A 23,909-nucleotide genomic window follows, 5' to 3' on the forward strand; every position below is an offset into this window, starting at 1 on the left:
GAGGAGGAGGACGGCCGCGTTAGGAGGAGGAGGACAGCCGCGTTAGGAGGAGGAGGACGGCCGCGTTAGGAGGAGGAGGACGGCCGCGTTAGGAGGAGGAGGACGGCCGCGTTAGAAGGAGGAGGACGGCCGCGTTAGGAGGAGGAGGACGGCCGCGTTAGGAGGAGGAGGACGGCCGCATTAGGAGGAGGAGGACAGCCGCGTTAGGAGGAGGAGGACAGCCGCGCTAGAAGGAGGAGGACGGCCGCGTTAGGAGGAGGGGGACGGCGGCGTTAGGAGGAGGAGGACAGCCGCGTTAGGAGGAGGGGGACGGCGGCGTTAGGAGGAGGGGGATGGCCACGTTAGGAACAAGGCAGATGGCGACCGTTTTTCAATAACAGAGACACTTGTGAGAAGCTTAGTCTTTGATTAAGACAATCCTTGGTGACTGTCGTTTCCCAGCACTGAAGCTTTTCAGTCTCCTAGAATTTCTGTCCGGTATCACTTATCGGTCATAGTTGTTGTTATGTGTCATCATCTCAGAAACAACTCATAGGTGGTGCTTCCGTGGGTTTTCAGAGGCAGTAAATCGCACAGGCGGAGATGGCCCATCCTTCTCCCATGGAGCAGCTGGTGGATTAGAACTACATGGCTGTGGGATTGCAGTGCAGTTTCTTACCACCAGGCCACCAGAGCTCCTTAATAATTATCTAGTAGTAATTATTTAGTTAATAATAACTATTTGCTAAATAATTAGTATTTCGTAAATACCACCTGCTATCCTTAAAAGTAGGAGGATGGACATACAGTAAGTAAAAGACAATCATCCAAAGAAACTAATTTAGAAAGAGCTCCGAAATCCCATGCAGAAGGTGGAGGAGGTTTGAGTACTGAATGTGGTTGTGAGCTTGCTCTAAGATAAGACAACGAAAAGTACTTTATTCTCAGTGTCAGATAAACTAAATAGGGCAAGATGTAATCTATTCTGGCACTGATCAGTTTGATGTGTATTTATTTAGTATCCTTTTACCCTAAACCTATGAATAAATTTAAAGGGAATTTAATAAAAGTAAGTAATTCTCTGGTTTGGAGAAGAGATTTCACATTTATGACTTGCAATTTATAAGATTTCATTTGAGCTCATAGAAAGAGGGAAATCTGCATCATTTCAAAATTATATGTGACAGGGAGCTGCATATGAATGGAAATGACAATTTATATTTGTTTTCTAAATAACAAAAAGCTAGAGAAGTAATAACTCAGGAACTCTTCATCTTTTTACTCATAAGCTCCATTGGGAACAGTTTTATGTGTTTTCAGTCTGTCAAAATCTGACTTAGGATGTATATACCCACTTCTCTCGTGAGGATGTGATCAAGTTGCAAAGACCACATCATTAGGTGAAAATTGCTGTTGTATGGACGTGGAAGATGGCCACATCCAGTCACAAAACTGAAGATGACTACATCATTATCTTACGGCCAAATTTATCATAACTGCCGGGTACACAGCCTATCTACCTGCCAGACCGTTCAGAATCCTGGCTCAACCAAGTTGACATATAACCTTAAACATTACAGCTGGCAGTTCTGTCACCTTGCACGTTGGCTTTCATTATTGCACATAGAATAACAGAGTCATTGATAAGTACGGCGTCGGTATACTGCTGCAAAGTGTTTCAGACAGATCTGTACTGCAGTCACAACAGAATCTCAGCAGACCCTCCAAGTTTTAGAGGCAGTAAATTACATGAAAGATCGCTTATCTTGTGCTTGAACTGCTGGGGAATTCTAACTCTCATATAGGCAAAGCCTTTTATGAGATTTAAGGGCAATACTGTGGTGGTGGTGGTCGTGGTGTACCACTGAGTTAGAACTGACCCAGAGCTGAGCCTCCACTGAGTTTTCAGAAATAGTAAATTACCCAAGAGGAGAGATCACCCATATTTCTTCCCCAGAGCAGCTGGTGGATTCGAACCATGTGCCTTTAGGTTGGCAGAGCACCTGCCACAAGAGCTCTGGCAATACTTGCTATTGTGTACCATCGAGTTGAAACCAAGCCACAGCTGACCCTCTGGTGGTTTTCAGAGGCAGTGACTCGCACAGGAGATTGCCCATCTTTCTTCAAAGGAGCAGCTGGTGGATTCAAACTCTGAATCGTTGGGCTGGCAGCTCAATTCCTTGCCACTAATCCCACAGAGCTCCCTGTCAATACTAGATGTTAGGAATTTGTTATTTGCTTCTATACCTTTACTAAGCAATGGAATTTTTGCTTCTTGTTCAAATAAAAGCTTTGATATAAATATTGTAGTAACTGTGTATTGTTGTATGCTCTCAAGTTGGAAACAACTTATATAGCTGGCCCTCCAGATTTTCAGGGACAATTTAATCACAAAGGATGAGATTGCCCATCCTTCTCCCACATAGTAGTAACTGTATAGTTTTAGGTTTGTAATAAGTGAATTACTAATATATTTGAACAGATTAATACTTCATGAAACACTTTTGTCTTTTGCCTAACCATGCTGAGTGAAATGTTAAAAATAGTCATTTTTTGTACATAAATTTCTGCTAAATTGATTTTTTAACATTAATGCTCCCAGTAATTTGCCAAACAAGTAGCATTTAATTTTTGAAATGAAAATGGAAAAGAATGAAGATGTTTTGCATTGACTTTGTAAATTAATATTATTCTGACAGCTAACAAAAAAAGACAATTTCCTGTACATGTAAGCATAAATGAATTTTTGTTTTAGGGGGATGACAGTCTTTCAAGAACATGTAACATGTTAAGATAAATTCGTCATACCCATTGTCCCAGTGTGGTTGTGTTGTTTTTGAATGAAGCAGGAACCTTCTGGAAGGTTTCTAGAGCCGTGTCTTTTTTTTTTTTCTTAGGGTGAGACATTTTTTATTTTTTATCAAGAAATAAAAGTGAGTTTCTGTAGATTCTTAGAGTTTCTGTAGGAACCTAAAATTCAAAATAAAGGCATCAGAGAAGTGATGTCAGACATCTCCAATATCTAAAATAGTTTCCCAAAGCAATGTTAGGTGTTTTGGGGGGGTTTTAGTGTCATTTTATTTTTGTTGTTGAGTCAGATCTGACTGGCACAGAAGGAGACTCTTCTATCCTTCTCAAGCAGAACATCTGGTACCTTCGAACCGCACGCCTTCGGGATTGCAGTGCAGCTTCTTGCCACTGGGCCACCAGAGCTCCCTGCTAGATGTCCTTAATAGCTGTAATGTTCTTCATTATTAACATTTGTGACTAAAAGGAGTTCTGATGTTGCTTAAAACCTTGCAGGTGGAATAAGAGGAAGATGCACATTGGATAGTTTACTCTCACATGGTTTTATGAAACATTTTAATTCTGTAAAAGTGCAATTGAAAGAGAGCTCTAGCGGCCTGGTGGCAAAAAGCTGCACTGCAGTCCCAGAAGTATGCAGGACGAATCCACCAGATGCTCTGCTGGAGAAGGAGGGGCAATCTCCTCCCATACCAGTCAGATCCAATTTGATGGTACACACACACACAAAAAAAATAATAATAAAATAATAATTTAAAAAAATAAATAAAAAGTGCAATTGAAAGTCTGAGGTGTAAATGTTAAATACAGATTTTTAAGGGATTTTTTTCCCTATATATTTAATAAAACAACTTAGATATATACTCATTACTTTTATGTTGAGTTCAGTGATACAACACAGTTTATCATTTAGCATATTAGAGTGCTCTGTGGTTTCTTTCATTCTTTTTCAGACTTGGGATATTAAGTTATCCCTTTGGGGTGTTGTTGTTGTTGTTTTTGTTTTTTGTTTTTTAGGGTTTTTTTAAAAGTTGTGCAAAAAAGAAACGACCAGGTCTAATTGATAATCTTTTTTTAAAAAGAAAGAAAGATTCAGATCTATTGCTCATAAGGTTGCTATGGGTCGTACTTGACTTGATGGCACTTAATAACATAACAGCATGTTAACCGTGACTGAGCTTATAACTGGCATTGGCATACTTGGGCCAGAAATTACGTAGGAGAAGTCTTCATACTGTTGTTCATCTTTGGTTTCCTTATTCCTGCTTCTTGACTGTCAGGCTTCCTTCTCCCTTCAAGTCCTCTAGGGTTTTACCCATATAAGGCAGTAGTGGAAGCAGGACTGGCATCCACTTCCTAAATAACATGCCTCCAGAAACTTTTTGAACTTTGATAAATGTCAGTAGTTGGAGAGAGGCTTCAGGCCTTTCATTCATAGGGTCGCGGTGAGTCATGCTCAACTCGAAGGCAATCAACTACAACAACCCTTATAAGGCAGCCATCCTCCAAATGTCCTAGCATAGACTGCTGAGCATGTCGAGGGCTACATCTGTTAACACCCCATTAGGACTTCTCCAAATTATTAGGGAGCAGTGATACCAGTTTGAAGACTAAGATGCACCTCATTCACGCTATGGACTTTTCAATCACTTGCTGTGCATGAGAGCTGGACAATAAATGACAGAAGAAGAATTGAGCAGTGCTATTGAAGAAGAGTGCTGAACATCCCATGGACAGCCAGAAAGAACAAAAAATACATAACAAAAAGAAGTGCAGGCCAGGTGCTCCTTGGAGGCAAAGATGACAGAGCTTCTTCTCACATAATTTGGGCATGTTGCTAAGTGAGACTATTCCTTAGGGACATCATGCTTGGAAAGGAAGAGAGTCAGCCAAAGAGAGAAAGACCCTCAACCAGGTGGACTGACACAGTGACTGCTGCAGTGTGCTCCTGTGTGTCAGGGATGATGAGAATAGAACAGGGTTTAGGATCGCTATGAGTCCTACTTGACAGTGCTAACAACCACCGTATAAAACAATTTGTGCTACAACGTATGGAGACACTGTTGCCTTATTATAACTATTTACCTTTTTTTAAGTGAGTAAGTTAATTATTGACATATACAAACCAAAAAATAAGCAGGCGGAGAAAGGGTGGATGAGTGGCTAGATGGATGGGTAGGGGTGGGTGGGTGGATGTAGGGATTCAGGTATCAGGGAACTCTTCCTGACAGGACTCTGTAGAGAGCCTCTGGGCTGGTGAGTTCATCTGTAGCCTCTCACGCTCTGTATCCCAGCTGCCAGTTTGTGTTACTTCCTGCTTTGTCATTTGCACTAACCTGAAGCCAAGTCACTTTTTCTTTTTCATTTAAGGCTGAAAGAGCATATTCCTTTTGTGGAACTATTGAATACATGGCACCAGATATTGTCAGAGGGGGAGATTCAGGGCATGACAAGGTATGTACTGTTTTTGAGACTTTATCTATACCTCCATACGATACATGATAAGACTCCTAATTAGTCACGTGGGTACATGTCTCTTCAATAGAGTACCTGGTGTTGACTGTCTTCATTTTTTTGGTTTGTTTATTTGTTTGTTTGTTTTGTTCCTTTACTTTGTCTCCCTAGGCACATTAGAATATATATAGAATTCTGGTAGGAAAAGAATCATTTAAAAGTTCTTTTTTCAAGGTCTTATGGTACAAATTTGTTTGGTATCATAGAGTAACACTTGTTAAAGTGAAATACCAAGCTTGACTAATTCTTCAAATAATTTTTCTATTATTTGCATTAAAAGAGACTGTGTCTTGCACCAAGAATTAATTGTAATTTCATTTTAAAATAATAACCAAAAACACATTTCAGCTGCCAGGGACCTTGGTCTCCTAGGTCACAGTATGCTACCGTAGAGCTCTGGGGTGCTACAGTCTGTGGCAAGTCACACTCCTAACTGCAAGGCCACTTTTCTCCTGAGGTTCAAGTTCACCAGCATGAGAAACCCAGCAGAAGGTTGCTGTGAGTCGTAGCTGACTCAGTGGCAGTGGGTTTTGAGGCTGGTGCTACCTTCAGTGCTACAGTATCGCTGCCTAGACCAGCTGTGTACATTGTTTCATCAGCAGGCTTGATTGGAGTGGTGCTTATGAATTAGCATCATCAGTGACCACTAGAAAACAGAGGAGTCCCTGGTTGGTGAAAATTATTAAGTGCTTGACTGCATGCTGCAAGGTTAGTGGTTCAAACTCACCCAGAGAGGGTCCTCAGAAGACAGTTCTAGTGATCTGCTTCCAGCAGGTCACAGCATTGACAGTCCTCTGAAGCAGCCCTGCCCGGCCCTTCTGGAAAGGAGATCTCCTCAGCAGAGATGCATTCATACAGAAATGCATCAGGGACCCTTTGTCAGCCGTCTGCTTTCGTGGAGATCTCAGAAGGCCACCTTCACAGTGGGTCACTCAGATTTTCTTATTCCCAAATTCTGCTCAAAACTTTGTATGAAATATCCCATACTATATTGAATCTCTAGTATAAATGACCATTCTTACAGTCTTTTGAGGGAAAAACCAGTCTTGTGTCCAGAATAGTGTATCCCTAAGAATAGTATCCCTAAGTCCTGACAAATTCTCATCTTTCCTCACTTCCCTTCTTTTCATGTGCCAACCTAAGATTGTAGAAGAGGCTTGCCAAATGAGTGTGTTAAAAAATCTAGGTCATGTTATTCTTTCTTCTCTTATTAAAGGGTACATATTGACTTGGGTTTGTTTTTTTTTTCAACAGGCCCAATTAATATAATTTATTATAGATGTTGAACATCCTGAGACCCAGGGACTCCCGTAGTGAGGTTATTTTTTGGTTTTTTTTGCATCAAACAGGTTCTTTTAAGAGCCTGTTCACAAATTAAGACACAACCAAAACTCCTCAATAAAATGAAACAACATAAACTGAAACAGTCTGGATCTAGTTTGTTTGTTTGTTTAATATTTCAGCTTTGTTAGTAACTTCATCCAACTAAGGAAGTCTAATTCTTATTTCTTCCTCATCTTTTCCTCATCTTCATCCCTTTTCAGTTCCCGCATACACCATCAAGTCGTCTGATGACTGAAATCTTTGATGTCCTTCCTAGTTACTAACCATGTATTCTAAACCCCTTTCTTCAGTTTGATACAGTGTTGATTTCAAACCAGTAGATGGTAGTTATCACATGATGGACAATGTTTGGTGGAGCTCCCTGATTAAAACTTAAAAAAGCTTAGAAGCAGGAGTGACATCCACTTTCTAAATAGCTTGCCTCTGGAAATCCTATAAACTTGGAGAAAGGATGAAAGTTATACAAGTGTTCAGGTCTTTGGTTCATAGGGTTACTATGAGTCATCTACGACTTGATGGCACTTAACAACAACAGACGATAGTAGCCCTATGTAAAGCATAATTTCAAATCCAGTTGCAAAATACACTGAAGGTTCTGGCTTGTGAAGCTGTTCATCTAAATTGCCCACACTGCCAGGAGTCGATTCCAACCATGGTGACCCTGAATGAAGACAGAGCCCACATGGCCGCAGCTGTGACCTTGACAGAGCACACCACCTTGCCATTCTCCCACCTGGGGGCCAGCAGTGTTTCCTCTCATGGAGTGACGAGGAACTGCTCTGGGCTGCTTCTGTATTAAGGGCACCTTGGCATGTGTTCCTTCAGGGTTTTTCTTGCATGTCCTAGCAGCAGGCTGCTTAAACAGCCCAGCACTTAAACAGCTGCCCCAGCAGGACTTTTTGCTTGTGTGGATATTGATGTTCGGTGCCGTCGAGTTGACCGTGAGTCATGGCAAACCTAAAAACAACATCAGACCATTGCGCTATCCTGTGCCATCCTCATAATATCCACCATGCTCTTTCTTACGTGGAAGACCCCCGCGTAAAACGACCCCCACATAAAACGAGGTGGCTGTGTACATGCCACAGAGTGAGGGCTGACTCCTACCCTCCTGGGAGGACAGAGGAACTATCTTGATGGTTTCATCATCTTTATAGGAGCAGAGCACCAGGTCTTTTCTCCTGCCGAGTAGCTGGTGGTATTGAACTGACGACCCCTCTGTTCACAGCCAGGTGCTTTACCCAGTGCACCATCAGGGCTCCTCATCAGAGTGCCTTGCACCAAAAAAAACTTATTCATTAGATAATAGTCTTCTCAGAACTCCCATCTGTCTGTTCCTGTTTTATCTGTAGATATTACACATTTTCTTTAAAAGCGCTCTAGACTTATAAATTTTGCCTCAACTCTCAGAAACCTTGGCCCAAAGTGAATACACTTAGGCCAATATGTTCAACAGTTATTGAAACCTTGATTTGCCTACTTAGAGAACTGTTTTTTGTTTTTTTTTAAAATAAATCAGTATCCCTTAAACTGTAAGTAATTTGCTGTGCTCTCAGTTGAGGTAATTGTTTTAGTATATTGGTTTTTATTTCTTTAAATCTCTTCGTGCTCACCAGTAAAGATTGTTGGGTTTCTGTGATAAATTCTGTAAGAGGAGTTGAAGCAAGTAGATACTAAAGCAGCACACATCGATTTTTTTTTCTTTTCTATTTTTGTTCTCCAAAGAAATTTGATTGTAAGGAATCCCATAAGACTCCTTGGAGTTGAAATTAATGAAGACACGATTGATACGTTAAAGAAAAAAAAAAAAAGATGTTTTTCCAAATTCAAATTCAAAGATATAAAATTTAAGAAATGATAGATTTTTTTTAATTTTAAAAGATTAATTAACCAAAGTAAGACTGTTGTGCTGCCAGTCTAAAACCACATGCTTCAAATCCATGGGTTCAAATCCCCTCGGACTTGGCTTCCTGCGTCGGAAAGACTGTTGGAGAATAGGCTATGAACTGGTTCCAACTCTTCTGTAGACACAACAGACTTGCTAATTTAGAAATAAAATACTTTTTAAAGAATTTAGAAATAAAACACATTTAACTCCTTGATTACTTTTATTGTGCTTAAATTTCTGCTAAGGATATCTTGTTACTTGTTCTTTAAATGTTCTCCTCTTTTTCTCTTTTTATATCCTCATGTCACATTTTTTGCACAGAAAGCTGTGCTCACATCTTGCTGCTAAAATAGTTTCACATGGAGTCTGTACTTTTTTGTCTTTTTCTTTCTTATAAAATGTTCTTTATTTGATGTGTCTGTAAAGTGAAATGATTTGTTTTGTAGGCAGTTGACTGGTGGAGTTTAGGTGTTCTGATGTATGAATTACTAACTGGAGCATCGCCTTTCACGGTTGATGGAGAGAAAAACTCCCAAGCCGAAATTTCTAGGTAAGCTTGAACAGATAACTGTCTTGGTTTTGTTTTTTTAAAAAATAAACAAACAACACAAAATACCAACTAGTCAAATTACTGCAATTTAGACCTTGTTTAAAATATTTTTAAGGTTAAACAAAATTCTTTTTAAGTAGTAAAGTGCCATTTCTGGTAACCTTTTACTGTAACTTCTCTTTCTGTATACTTTGTTTTCATATGCATAGGAATGAAGCAATTGACAGTATATAGGCTTAGCAGTAAGAGGTTCATCCTCTCTGAACCCTGAGTGCACCTCCCAATGTCTGATACATAGTCTGTCACATGTATTGAGAAATGAGTCTATATGATGAAGTGATGGAGACTTTGTTTCACCACCAATATGTTCATAATGTAATTTCTTTATGGTGTGAACATAAAGAAACAGTGATTATTTTCAGCTGCAGCCACAGACTCTACAGAAACAAAGACCAGAAAATCACAGTTAGACCTTCTCATTGTATTACTTCTTTTCCCATCTTAGCAGGTAACACAGTTTCTGTTTGTTTAAATGGTAGTTGATTGGTGTCTGTATGTCCTGCTAGAAGGTGAGCTCTGAAAGCAGATGGTGCCTGGTCCTAATGCTCACTGTGTCATCCCCAGGTCCTAGCAGGCTGCTTGCTCCATACAGTTCACTTGACTATTTGTGGAATGAATTGAGTTCATCAACAATAACAAAACCCCCCAAAGAAGAACAGTGATAAAGCTTTATCTAGATAACTAGTTATTATTGTATCATTTGTACATGAATTTTAGAATTTTAAGAACAGATTTGACAATAAAAACTAAAAATTGAGGGTTATACTTCCAACTGACAGGGATCTGTTTTACCTTCATGCCTAAAACCATTTTTTGTTTGTTTGTTTTGTTGCTGGGTATTATTGATTTATTTTAATGAGAGTTTTCAGAGACTTTGGTTTTCATTCCTTCATTGTTGCACTTTCCTCCCTGTCTACCCCTCCCCCAGTTCACTTTTCTCTTTGAAAAGTAAAAAAAAATAAATCTTTTATTGTTATGCAATCCCCCTGACACCCTTTTTTTAAATGTCTTGAATACATGGAATGACGTTATTGACCATTTTGGACATCAGGCAGTGAAGGACCGTGATCCTTCAGAACAGAAGTGGGGAGCCCTGTGTTTCCCTTGCTTCTGCCTTGAGATGTAGTGCAGGGAAATAAATCCTGGTGGAATTGACGACAAGGAACTGCAGGCCCAGGAGAAACAAGACAGCCAGAGATTACAGTACAGAGGATGTGAAAGGAGAGCCCTGCACAGGGAGACCGGCCCAGAGCTTTACGGACTGTATCCCTTCAGTGTTGAGTACTGACAAATTCATGCTTGTGAGAAAGTTACTCAAAGTGCAGATGTTGTTTCTGTCCAGTCCGACCTGCAGATTTAGTATAACCCCCATCCCATCCAATTTTGGGGTAAAAATTGACAACTTGAATCTATAGTTCATAAAAAAGTAAAAGAACCGACTAGTGAAAATGAATGAAAAAGTAGACCAAAGTTGATTTATAATTAAGACTGTGCAGTGCTGGCTTCAAGATAAACAGATGATCAAAGGCATAGAATAGATCCTAGAAAGAGACTGATTTCCAGTTATAGAGCAAAGACCGTTTGTTGGGGAAAGAGTGGACTTTTCAATAAATGATGCTAGAACAGTGGATGGTCATATGCAAAAGTAATGAACTTTGAGCTCATGCTTTGTATCAGATAGAAAAATGAATTAAAGATGAATGATGAACTCAAATGTAAAACTTTTGGAAAAAAAACAGGAGAGGAAAATCTTTGTTGCTTTAGGCCACATTTCTTAGATAGGACCCAAAAAGCACAGTTCATAAAAGAAAACATTGATAAACTGAACTTCATCAAAATGAAATGTTTCTGCTTTTCAAAAAATATTGTTAATGTTTGGTTGGTTTGTTGTGGGGTTGTTTGTGTGTTTGGTTGTTTGGGGTTTTTTTTTAAGCCTCTTGTTTAGAGTCAACAAGACCTCCTGGAGGGCCCTTAAAGTTGGGCCCAAGGGATTATATTTTAATCCCTTGTTACTATATTTTGGCAGAACATTCTTCTAAGTTGTACAACACTCTTCTGTCAGTTTGCTGTGCTGAGGTAATCTGGGTTTGCTGTGACGCTGAACCTTGTGCCATTGGGGTCTCAAATGCCACAATGGTTGCCTGTGGTGGACAGTGTTTGGTGGAGCTCCCAGTTTAAGATAGGTTTGGAAGCAGGAGTGGCATCCACTTCCTAAACCACATGCCCTCTGGGAACTCTATGAACTTGGAGAAACAACAACAGTTCTAGAAAAGCTTCAGATCTTTCTTTTATAGGGTTGCTATGAGTAGTGCTCAACTCGACTGCAATCAACAACAGCATTGTTAAGAAAATGAAAAGATAATCCATAGCTTAGGTTAAAACTGCAAATCATACATCTGATAAAGGACTGATATACATAATATATCAATAATTTTCAAAGCTCAAAGAAACAGCTCGGTTTTTAAAGGATAAAAGATCTAACAGTCAACTTTACAAATGGGCTGTCTTTAAGTAATAGGTAAGTATGTGAAAAGATGAGAAATATCGTTAGTCTTTATTGTTGGTGCTGTTAGGTCCCATCAAGTCAGCTATGACTCAGAGTATCCCTGTGGAGAGCAGACCCGCCCCTTGCATTATCCTACACCCTCCACACCCCTCTGATGGGCTTGAATCCATTGCTAAACTCAAGCCATCTTGTTAAGAATCGTCCTCTCTTTTCTCTGACCCTGCTTTCCCACCACGATGTCTTTTTTCAAGGACTGACTTTTCCTAACAACATGCCCAAAATAAGTGAGACAAAGTTTAGCCATCCTTTGGCCTCTGTGGGCCATCTTGAATCTTCATCTAAAGCAAACTTGCTTGTTCTTTTGACAGTCCATGGAATATTCAGTACTCTTCTCCAACACCACAGTTCAAAGACATCATTTTTCTGTCATCCTTATTTCTTGTCCAACTTTCAGATGCATAGGAAAAAATTGAAAAGACGACCATAGCTTGCATCAGGAGCACCTGGGTCTTTATACTCACAACCTCGCTCTTTAGCACTTTGGAGAAATCCTTGATAACTGGTTTTCCCAGTGCAATACATCTTTTGATTTCAGTAGCACTGTGCTTGTTCTTAGGTGCTGCCGAGTAGGAACCAACTCTCTCCAGTAGGTTTTCAGAGGCTCTAGATCACATGAGAGGAAATGCCCATCTTTTTTCTTTTTCTTTTTTAATTAATTTCAGTGAAAGTTTACAGAGACTTGGGGTTTCCAGTCACACATTGTTGCACTTTTCTCCCTGACCCGCCCAGTTCAGTCTTCTCCTTGAAAAGTAAAAGAAAAACTCTTTCATACTTATGCATTCCCTCTCCCCAAGTCCACTCCACCGTGCACTCTTCACTCTGGACTCCTGTCATCTTTATCGCATAGAGCAGCTGGTGGATTCAAACCACATGCTTTTGGGTTGGCAGCACAGCTTCTTACCTCTAGGCCACCAGAGCTCCCTCTCTTCCCTTGTTGTTGTTAGGTGTCATTTTGTTAAGTATGACCCCCTAGTGATCCTGTGAACAACAGACCTGAACCGTGTCCTATTCTGTGCCATCCTCATCATCTCTGACACACGAGCTCATTGCTGTCGTCATGTGTTGGTCCATCCCAACGGGGGTGGGGGGGAGGCCCTTTCTTTTTTTTAACTGATCTTTCCAATTGGTCCCCCATCTTTCCAGTAAATAGCCTCTCCTAGCAACACATCCACAGTGTGGGAGACGGAGCTTCATTATCTTTGCCTCCAAGGAGCACTCTGGCTGCACTTTTCCAGGACTTATCTGTTTGAGTTTTTTGTCAGGCCATCGGATATCCAGTACTCTTCTTCTGCACCACAGCTCGAAGACATCAGTTCTTCTTGTGTCATCCTTATTCATTGTCCACCTGTCAGAGTGTGGCAGGTGATTGAACAGACCTGAACATGTAAATCATTCACCAATACTGTGACGAGATAGGTGGATGGATGGATGATAGATAGATAGATAGATAGATAGATAGATAGATAGATAGATAGATAGAAGTTGAACCTCTAACAATAAAACGTAAAGACAGTTAGGCATGTGATATCATGGCACAGGACAACCTTCTCTGGCCTCAGCTGAGGCCCATGGCGATGTGGCAGGACAGGATCCCGGACGGAGGTATCACGGCATAGTTAGTGGCTCAGATCTTTGCAAGTCTCAAAGGTGGAAGGAGGTGACTGTACTTTCTTCCTTGTTACTGGAGGCCTCCAAGAAGATAGTGTCACCTCTCTTTGTTTTTGAGACCTCCAGCGACATGGAAGAATCATACAAATGGTAGAACTAAGCGAAAAGGATCCTTCAGTAAAATAAGATTGCCTAATATCACACCAGTGTTGAATGCCTTTCTATACTGTTTTTCCTTTTTTTTTCTTTTATTAATTTAAACTAGAGAAAAATGAATAACTTTCCTGAAAAGACTCATTTATAGAGACAAGCTTCCTTTTAGACTTGTCTATCAGTCAGTCAGGGCTATGATACCTTAACAAACTCCTGCCATTTAGAAACAATCTTCCTATAGAGAATTCTAGACAAAAATCATGTTTTGAAAACCCCGTGAACCATAAAATCATCTTCAGAATCATGTCTGATGTGTGTCCAATAAGCATAGTGAGCAAGACAAACCGAGCATGTTAATGTAAATGTGTTAAATGAGTCCTTTGGTCTGAGAAGAAATAGCCTTCACTTAATGAATTCATTTGCAATGGAAAGCTAGGTAGGTTTAAAACAATTCCAGTAGAGTATTTAAGAATTATTACTAAAAGAGTCTGAATTATCACACATACCCCTAAGAATGTTGTTGTTGTTGTTGTTGTTGTTGTTGTTATGTGCCGTCATGTCTCCTTCAACTCTTAGTGATCTTATGTACAACAGCCCTAAACCCTGCTCTATCCTGTGTCAGTCTCACTGTCTTTGATACACCTGTCCCCAATACCCCAGTCACTAAATCAATCCATCTCATTGAGGGTCTTCCTCTCCTGCGCTTTCCCTCCACCCTCCCAAGCATGATGTCCCTCTCCAAATACTGGTCCCTCCTTGCAACATGCCCAAACCAGACGAAGCCCCAGAATCCTTGCTCCCAAGGAACAACCTGGTTTCACCCTCTCCAGGACAAATTTGTTTGTTCTCCTAGCAGTTCATGGTATATTCAGTACTCCAGCACCACAGCCCAAAGGCATCAGTTCTCCTTCTATCATCCCTGGTCATTGTCCAGCTCTCTGACACATAACAAGTGAAGGTCAAGGACTGCAGCCTTCAATATAGATAGAAGCTCAATATCAAGAAAACAAAGATTCTCATCACTGGGCCAGTTGGCAGCATCATGATAGATGATGAAGAGATTGAGATTGTTCACAGCTTTAGTTTGCTTGGCTCCATAATCAGCACTCTTGGTACCAGCAGCCAGGAAATTAAAAGACAAATTGCATTGGGAAAGTCTGCTGTCAGAGACCTTGCCAAAGTACTGAAGAGCAATGATGTCAGTCTGGAGACTAAGGTGTGCCTGATACAGGCCATGGTCTTTGTAATTGCCCTTAAGGATACACACCCGTATTATCAAGTCCTTTATTTCAAACCCAGTGTCAAATGAATATAGGCAGCCTGGGGATGGCCGAGTCTAACCTCTACTAAATGAACAAAGGGTAACTGTCCCCATCAACATTCACAGCACAGAAACTAGTAAGGTCAGACATGGTCTCCCGAGCACCTATACCTATTCCTACTAACTCCAACCCCAGTCTTAAAAATCAGAGACCATGTACTATATGCTCAATTCATTCCATTGCTTGGTATTTACTAGGAAGAGTGAAAGCGTATGTCTGTCTAAACCTTGTACACAAATGTTTATAGAGTGAAAAATAGTCTAGATATCTTATTAACAAGAGTTTGGTTAAGCTAATCTGATTTATCAATTCGAACGGAATCCTACTTAGCATTAAAAAATAAAATACTCTGTTCTTGCACGGAAGTTGGGTAAATGTCAAGATAATTATAATGTATGATTTCAGTTCTAGAAAATACAACCTAATCTGTAGTGACAGAAAGCAGGTCACTCGTTGCCTGGGGGTCAGGAGGGGAAAGGGCTTACAAAAGCTTCAACTTTGAAAGTGATGGGTGTTTCACATCGTGATTGTGTTGATGACATCAGAGACAGGGCCATGTGCCACAGCAATCACGTTACATGCTTTATATGTGGGCAGTTTATTACATGTCAATTACACTTCAGTAAAACTGATGAAATTCACTTTTTCTAGCATAGAGATGATAGTAAATAATTTCTTATTATTTCAGCTTATTTAAGATTACAGATATGTGGTCAGGAATCCTTTTTTTTTGAAAAAAAAATCATAGTTCAAGTCATGCATGTTATGAACAATTATCAGTAGGATTTTGTTTGTTCTTTTTTTTTGTTAATTTTAATGAAAGTTTACAGAGACTTAGGGTTTCCAGTCATTCCTTGTTGCGTTTTTCTCCTTACCCCCCACCTTCACTCTTCTCCTTGAAAAGAAGAAAAACTCTTTCATTGTTTGCAGTCTTTCCCCCCAAGTTCACTCCTATGTGGCCTTCACTCTGGACTTCTGTAATGACAAGAATACCCAATCATATATCCCTTTTAAACAGTTCTTTCCCTCATCTGTTTCAATGATATACATCATTCCTCCCCTCCTTTTCTGTCTTCCCTCAACCTCGATGTCAGTCTCGTTTTACAACAGTGGCCCTATGCAGTATTTGTCCTTTTGTGACTGAGATCTTTCACTCAGCATAATGTCCTCCAGGGTCACCCATTTTGCATAATATGTCATAAGCTCCTTATTTTTCAATGGTGCATAGTGTTCCATTGTGTGAATATACCAGAGTTTATTCTTAATATTTTATTTGACTTGACAATTTGAAAACACCTGAGAATTCTAGAAACCCATTGGCATCACTGTCCTAAGACTTTGGTTCCATCAGCGGAGTCATTTCTGCGCTGGTGACAGGTGTGATGAGTGGCTTTAGGCTGACAACCTTAAGTCGCATCCTCTCTGAAGAAAGTCTTCCTTTTCTCATTGCACATACACAAGTTGTCTTCCTTTTATCATTTCCCCTTCCACCCGAGGTTTCACTGTAGTTCTTAGCGGGTTCATATTCGGTGCACTTGGGTCATCTACTACTCTTACCAACCCGGTGAACGGCAGATCTAAACTTTGCCCTCTCTTCCCCCTTCTCTCAGTCACTTACATGCTCAAGGTCATTGTTACAGTCGCTGTATCAGTCCATCTCCTTGAGGGTCTTCCTCTCTTTTGCTGACCCTCTTCCTTACCGAACATGAGATCTTTTCGCAGGGACAGACTCCTCCTCACAGCATGGCCGAAGAAAGTATATGAGATGACGTTGCGCCTTGATTGCCTTCAAGGAGCGCCATATGCAACTGCCTCCAAGCCCGATCTGTTTGTTTTAGCAGCCCCGTCAGTACTTGTGCCAACTGCACAATGCACAGAAATCAATTCTTCTGTGATCGTTCTTAATCATTGTCCAACTTTCGTCTATGTATGAAAAAAAAATTGAAAATTCTGTGGCTTGGCCTAGCACACCTTAGTCTTAAAAAGGACATCTTTGGGCAAGCTCTGTTGGTCTAGTGGCAAGAAGCTGCACTGAAATCCCAAAGGTGAGCTGTTTGAATCCACCAGATGCTCTGCTGGAGAAGGAGGGACAATCTCCTCCTGTACCAGTCAGATCCAATTTCACGGCACACACACAAAAATTGGAAAAAAAACTTTTACATCTTTGTTGTTCAGTAAAACTGTTACATATTGCGTATGGATGGACCGTGTGTGTTACTTGTTATGATGGCAAGAATATTCTGGAACGAATGATGTTTATCTCTAGTTGTTTTTATTGCCTTTCTGTCAGTCAGTTGGCATTCTGATGTTAGAAAAAGAACGAGCTTGAAAAAGATTGCCTAAAGTCTTCAACTACAGCAGATTAATTCTTCAAGAATTTAAATAGGATTCTTTTCTCTTTCGAGAGCCTGAGCCAGATAGTGTGAAATCTTAAACTTGAGCAAATGGATTTTTCAGGAATTAAAATAGGATTCTTTTCCCTTTAATCAATTAATTATTCCCTTTGGAATGTTAATAATTTTATTTAAAGCTTGCTGTTAACCTATGAGGCCATGTTTGCAACTATAATTTATAAACCATGTAATAACTGAATTATCTTTTCCCTTTCAAGGTAATCATTCTGATTGTCTCTCCTGGTTTAAAATCTTTCATGATCTGTTTTTCTTAAAATAAATGCCAGGCAGATGAAGGTATCATTATCTTGTCCCCATCTGTCCTAATTAGCCCTGGCTTTTTCTCACCATTTAATTCCTTAATCATTACTATCATCCCTGAATGCTACATAATTTCTATATATTTTTATTAAAAATAATGTATTATCCAGTTATCTGCTTGCCTCCTGTGTTCACAGGTGACTTAAAATAAAAATGAAATTTTATTTTAAGTCAAATTTCAATATATGATAAGAATTACTTAAGAGTCTAACTCTACATTGTAGGATTTGGCCAGTCATCCTTATAAAAAAGTCCATTTCTTTACGTATTCTCCATGGAAGTGGGATATTATACCGTATATTTCTAGGGAAGCCCATCTCTTTTTAAAGCTTTAGTTATTAAAAAGCTGTTTTCTCTTAAAACCAGTTACAAAGTTGTTGTTGTTGTTCACTGCCATTGAATTAAGTACAACTCATAGCAACCCTGTGAACAGATCTGAACCCTGGCCTGTCCTGTGCTGTCCTCATCATCTCTAATACACTTGGAGCCATTGCTGCAGTCACTGTGTCAGTCCGCCTGGCTCAAGGTCTTCCTCTCCTTCACTGTCCTTTTCCACACATGATACCCTCTCCAAGGTATATCTTCTCCTCGAAACATGCCCAGAGTGTGTGAGCTGAGGCTTCTCCATCCTTGCCTCCAAGGAGCACTCTGGCTGCAGGATGGGGCTCTGCTGGCCTGGTCCGTAGAGCTCCTCCCCTGCGCTTTACAGCCTCTGAAAGCCCACAGGATGGTCAGCTGGGGGGCAGTTCTAAGTCAGCAGTAGTGAGTTGAGTTGAACCTCTGCGGGGCTCTGGTGGATAGTCGTCCATGGGGAGCTGCCGTGCTCCACCAGCGGCTCCATTGAGTAAGATGGACAGTAACCAATGTTCAAATGCATATAAAGCAACTGAAAATACTACGCCTAGAATCTCATCACCTCATTGTTGTTGAACCAACTCATAGCTGACCATCCGGCAGGTTTTCAGAGGCAGTAAATCGCACGGCAGAGATTGCCTTCCTCCCATTGGCCAGCTGGTGCGTGCAAACAGAGAGCCTTCGGGTTGTCAGCATAGCTCCTTACTACGAAGCCACCAGAACCCCCTGGCAGGTTTTATGGAGGCTGTTTTCAGCAGCAGTAAATCGCACAGGAGGAGATTGCTCATCTTTCTCCCTCAGAGCCGCTGGTGGATTCAGACCTCCAGCGAGGCTGAACCTCTGGGTTGGCAGCACAGCTTACAAACTGACGCCAGAGCCACCACACAGATAAGCAGTGTCTTGGGTCAGGCACACTTGATCTTTAAACTGGCATCCTTGCTCTTTAGCACTTTCAAGACTTTTCTTTTTCTTTTTTTTTACACCTCTGCTAGTTATTTTTTTTTTTCATTAATTTTAAGGAAAGCTTAGAGACGTCGGGTTTTCCAGTCATTCATTGTTGCATTTTTCTCCCTACACCTCCCCCATTCACTCTTCTCCTTGAAAAGAAAAAGAAAAACTCTCATTGTTATGCAATCCCTCCCACCAAGCCCACTCCATTATGCAGCCTTCACTCTGGACTCCTGTCATGACAATAAGACTCCTTCATATATCCCTTTTAAACAGTTCTCTCCCTCTGTTCCTCCCATCGTTCCTCCCATCCTTTTCTGTCTTCCCTCAACCTTGATGTCAGTACCGTTTTACAACAGTGGCCTTATGCAATATTTGTCCTTTTGTGACTGAGATATTTCACTCAGCATAAAGTCCTCCAGGGTCATCCGTTTTGAATAACATGTCATGAGTTCCTTGTTTTTCAGTGCTGCATATTATTCCATCGTGTGAATATACCAGAGCTTCTCTATCCATTCATTTGTAGTATTTTCAAGACGTTTTTGACATCAGATTTGCCCGACACAACATGTCTCTTGATTTCTCTGTGTTGATTGTGGATCCAGGTGAAATTGTTAACAACTTCCATCTTTCCCCTGTTTATCATGATATTGTTTATTGGGCCAGTTGTGAGGTTATATGGGTTTGGAGGTTTTGAAAACTTTTACTATTTATGTCATCACTCACCTTCATATACTCATTCATATACATTGCTTCATCCATGTACATTTTGTTTTATACCATCCTTTCTGTACATTGTGTTTATATAATTAATCCCTGTTGATCGGTTACTTTTGTCTCCCACCTCCTCAAGCTCCTGTTGCATCTGAACCTTTTCCTTCACCCTCATCCCCCATCAGTCTCTGCTCTCACTGTCCACCTCTTCCTTCCTCCACACCCCTTCTCCCCTTTCCCTTTGAAACAGTTATTTTATTTATGTGTGTATTAGTATGCCATCAATCAAGTGGGAGCTCTGGTGGCCTAGTGGCAAGAAGCTGCGCTGCAATCCCGAAAACATGCAGTTTGAGAGTTTGAGGCCACCCGCTGTTCCGTGGGAGGAAGATGAGCAGTCTCCTTCTGATGGATTTACAGCCTCGAAAACCAGCTGGCAAGTCAACCAGGGGAGGGTTCCGATTGACAGCACCAAGTTGGAGGTTTTCAGAGTGTCGTATGTCACAGGTCCGCCATCGGGCTGTCCCTCTCGCCATTAGGGCTTCGTGTTTATCCTGCTCTCCTCACTCTATTGACTCTAAATTCTTAAACTAATCTGAAGGGTGAATATTTTTAAATGGGGCTTTTTCAGAAACAACATTCATGAGTGGGAAGAAATGTTATATTCGTTTTTGTGTCATTGTTGTTGCTTACCTTTGAGTCACAACCGACCCATAACTGACCCTCCAGCTGGTTTTCAGAGGCAGTTAATTGCATGGGCGGAGTTTGCCCATCCTTCTGCAGAGCAGCTGGTGGCCTCAAACCCTGTGCCTTCGGGAGTGGGGCGCAGCTTCCTGCCACTAGGCCACCAGAGCTCCCTATATCATTCTAAGTTTTAATTTTTATTTCATTTTGTATTCTATATGTACTTTCTCAGGGTATTTGGGGGAGCAACAAAAGGCAAGGCTCTGTGATTTATTATCCAAGAACTGGCTTCCCCAGCACGCCTGGTGACGGTGCAGTCACCTGTGTTGATTAGTCACTTTTTTAAAAATACACTGCTTTTGCTTATGTGCCTGGGTAATTTTCATATTTTCTGTTCACACTGTTTGGCTGTTGATTTGTTTTACTAGCATCTTAATTTTATTATTTTGTTTCATAATACTTTCTAACATACAGTGGGCAGATTCTGTCATAATTACCTTCTTTTTCAGAAGTTTCTCAGCTGTGTATGGACCTTTTTCTTGCAGATAAATATAAAAATAATTTCCTTTCAGAACATGGTATTTGCATTCGAATCTGTATTTCTGTTTCTTGCTTTTTTGAAAGGGTTCCTTCTTTATCTGTAGAAGGGGGCTTGCAAGAGCAGCCTTTTGATAGGATTGTTGTTGTTATTTACCGTCACAAGTTGCAACTGACCCATAAGCGACCTTCCAGTGGGTTTTCAGAAGCATTCAGTCACACAGGAAGAGATTGACCATCCTTCTCCCGCAGAACAGCTGGTGGATTTGAACTGCATGCTTTTGGGTTTGCAGCACACCTTCTTACTACTAGGCTGCCAGACCTCCGATTAGGGTATGGATTATATGAACACACACACACACACATACACACACAAAGTGTTAATGTGGTAGATCCGCTCAAAGCCCGTTGTGATATTCCCCAGGACTCTAAGATCCCTGTCCAGTTGTGCTTCATTTCTGAAGTTTCCCAGGTTCGTTTGAAAAAAAGGCAAAGAGAACTCTGGGTTCTGACTAACTCGGGAACCAGGTACATTGGCCCGGGTTAATCCACTGTGGCCTGAGGGAGCTCCCTCCACGCTTGCTGCAGGATTCTGGAGGGTCTCGGGCCCAGCATCCTGCCCCAGCACTGCCCGTTCTGCAGAACCACCATGGGGTTGGGGAGAAGGGCGTTCACACTCAACATGCCATGACCTGGTAACCATTTTACATCATTTTATAGACAGAACCAGAACAGGAAACATAGCTATCAATGTGGTAGTAGCAAACTCATCTTCATCTTCCACCAGCCTGGACAGGACTCCCCCGGTCCCCAGTGTACACCTTCAGTGGCAGCGATGACACTGTGTGCGTGGGCATGGCGGGACGCCCCAGACCTTGTGCACACGTTCAGTGGCAGCAATGGCACTGTGAGGGTGTGAACTGCTCCAGCGAGGAGAGGCAGTAATGACTCTGGGGTTGGGGTGACAGGACTCCCAGGTCCCCAGTGCACACCTTCGGTGGCAGCGATGGCACTGCGAGGGCGTGAACTGCTCCAGCAGGGAGAAGCCAGTAGCACAAGGTGTCCAGAGTGTAACTCCAAGGAGCTCAGCTCCTCCACAGGATGCCCTCGGGTAGAAGAGGTAACAGAGTGACTCCTATCTTCTGAAGGGCTTTTAAATAGTTTTGGACTAGAAGACTCTCAAGCCCTACCTGCCCACTCGCAGACCTCCCCAATCCAAATGCAGTCCACCTGTCGAGTCACTTTTATGGTAAGCTGGTACGGCAGACGACTCACACTTCTTTTAACCCAGCTCAGTTCAAGGAAACAATATAAGGTGGTAAACTCGCCCTCATCTTCCCATGGAGAGCAGGTTGAAGTCTGCACTAGGCCTTTTCTTCTCACCCTTGGTCTTTTTCCTGGAATTACACTTTTCAAACAGGAATTGGGGACAGAACTTCTCTATTCTACTAAGAAAACCTTGCCACCCCATTTACAGGGACAACAGGGAACCTTCGGAAAGTTCCTTTCTTGGACCTGCTGCTTGGTCTCGGTCTTCAGCACTTAAAGTTGGTCTGCCCTCAAGTCTGCTCTTGCTTGCCACATTCCCCTGCCTCTTCTGCATTTGTAATTGTTTTTACTCCAGAACAGTTAATAATATTTTAACACAAAAAAGAAGATACATACATACATTGTATACACACACACACACACACAAATAACTTTCTTTCCCACATAGGCTACATTTTCTTCTTTGCTCCAGTTATTCTGTTTTCTCCTTTCCCTTTCAATAAATGTGAAAAACACAACTCCTCTTGGCAATTGGCACATCTGTCCCTCGATCAGAGCTGCCCCTGAGCTGGGGAAGGTGCCTTCCAGCTACCTTATCCCAAATGAGTTTGCTGATGAGTTACTCAGAGTATTGGTCTGACAGGTGTTTGGGAAATCCAATCAAAATTCCATTTAGTGACAATGACGCTTTACTAAGTGATTTTGCATAATCGGGCACCCAGGCCCAAAGAAGTAGGCTGGCCTGCCCTCCACAGCCCACCAAGGGTTTCTGTCTCCTAGCTCACAAGTCCTTCTCCCAAATCCTTATTAACTGAGTATTAAGGAGTGTACATTTCCGCATGTAGCAAAGTCCTGTCGCCTCTGTTCCAACCCTGTTTTCCTCCCTTACCCCCTGACCGCGCTTACACACTATTCCTGGGCCGTGTGGTCTGACGTCTCCTTTGGGTCAGCTTGGGACTCCTTATCACACACAGCCTTTGTTCTCTTTTACCTTGAAGATGGACCAGTCTAAAGTTTATTTCTTACAAAAGGGGAGAAAGTCTCTTTTTGGATGAGATTGTTTTCTTCTTTTGTGCCCTTAGGATCATTCCAGGGAGCATATCAAGAAACTTGGCTGGGTTGTTCATTTTCTGGAGTAAGAGTAGGCCTTACTCCTCGCTGGGCCAGCTCTGGTTGCCTCGCCAGGCTTACCTGTATGTCTCCCAGCATCTCATGGTGAGGCAGATGCTTTCGCCTCATGAAAAGCCACAGAGTCCACACATTCCTGCCCGTTTTCAGATGGCAGGCGCTGAGCCCTAACCAAATGTCCTGACTCCACCACGCTCTGTCTTCCTTCTCCACTGCCTTTGTTTACTGACACGTGGGGAAAGGTGAGGCTAGCAGGTTGGATTCTTTCAAGCCTGAGTGCTGAGTTCACTTACTGAATTCACTGACTTGCTTTCTTTGTGAAATCTTTAGTCAGAGAGTCTAATCCATATATTAAAAATAAAAACAGAACAAAACACAACAAACTCCTTGCTGTCTTGCCAGAGTTGACCCTCCGGCAGGTTGTCCGAAGCTGTAACTCATACAGGAGGAGGCTGCTCATCCTTCGCCTCCGGAGAAGCTGGTGGATCCGTGTCTCGGGAAAAGTAGCCGTGGGTTTAGGAGTGCAGCTTCGTCTGGACTAGGTCGCCAGGGCTCCGAATCCTACGTAGGAGCTCAGGTTGACACAGTGACTGCCACAGCGGGCCTGAGCACATCACACCGTGTGAGCGTGGCACAAGGCAGGACATGGTTCCCATCTGCCCTTCATAGAGTCACTGTGAGTCACGGTTCTCTCCATGGCACATAACAACAGGCCAGCCCTAAACTTTTAAAGATGTTTAAGTCCTTTTCCAGTTAGATATTTGAGGTGATAGCC

At 41.7% G+C, this 23,909-nt stretch overlaps 1 protein-coding gene across 1 annotated transcript in view; it reads left to right on the plus strand.

Annotated features, from left to right (window-relative positions):
* RPS6KA5 (ribosomal protein S6 kinase, 90kDa, polypeptide 5) overlaps positions 1–23,909 on the plus strand; it is a 241,437-nt gene that overhangs the window by 181,449 nt on the left and 36,079 nt on the right. The window contains exons 6-7 of the mRNA XM_006879119.1: positions 5,155–5,238; positions 8,977–9,080. Of these exons, the coding sequence (XP_006879181.1) occupies positions 5,155–5,238; positions 8,977–9,080 (188 nt within the window). The remainder of the gene's footprint in view (positions 1–5,154; positions 5,239–8,976; positions 9,081–23,909) is intronic.

This window comes from Elephantulus edwardii, unplaced genomic scaffold (assembly GCF_000299155.1).
Source record: "Elephantulus edwardii isolate Elephantulus edwardi_28Jun2011 unplaced genomic scaffold, EleEdw1.0 scaffold00002, whole genome shotgun sequence".
Lineage (NCBI taxonomy): Eukaryota > Metazoa > Chordata > Mammalia > Macroscelidea > Macroscelididae > Elephantulus > Elephantulus edwardii.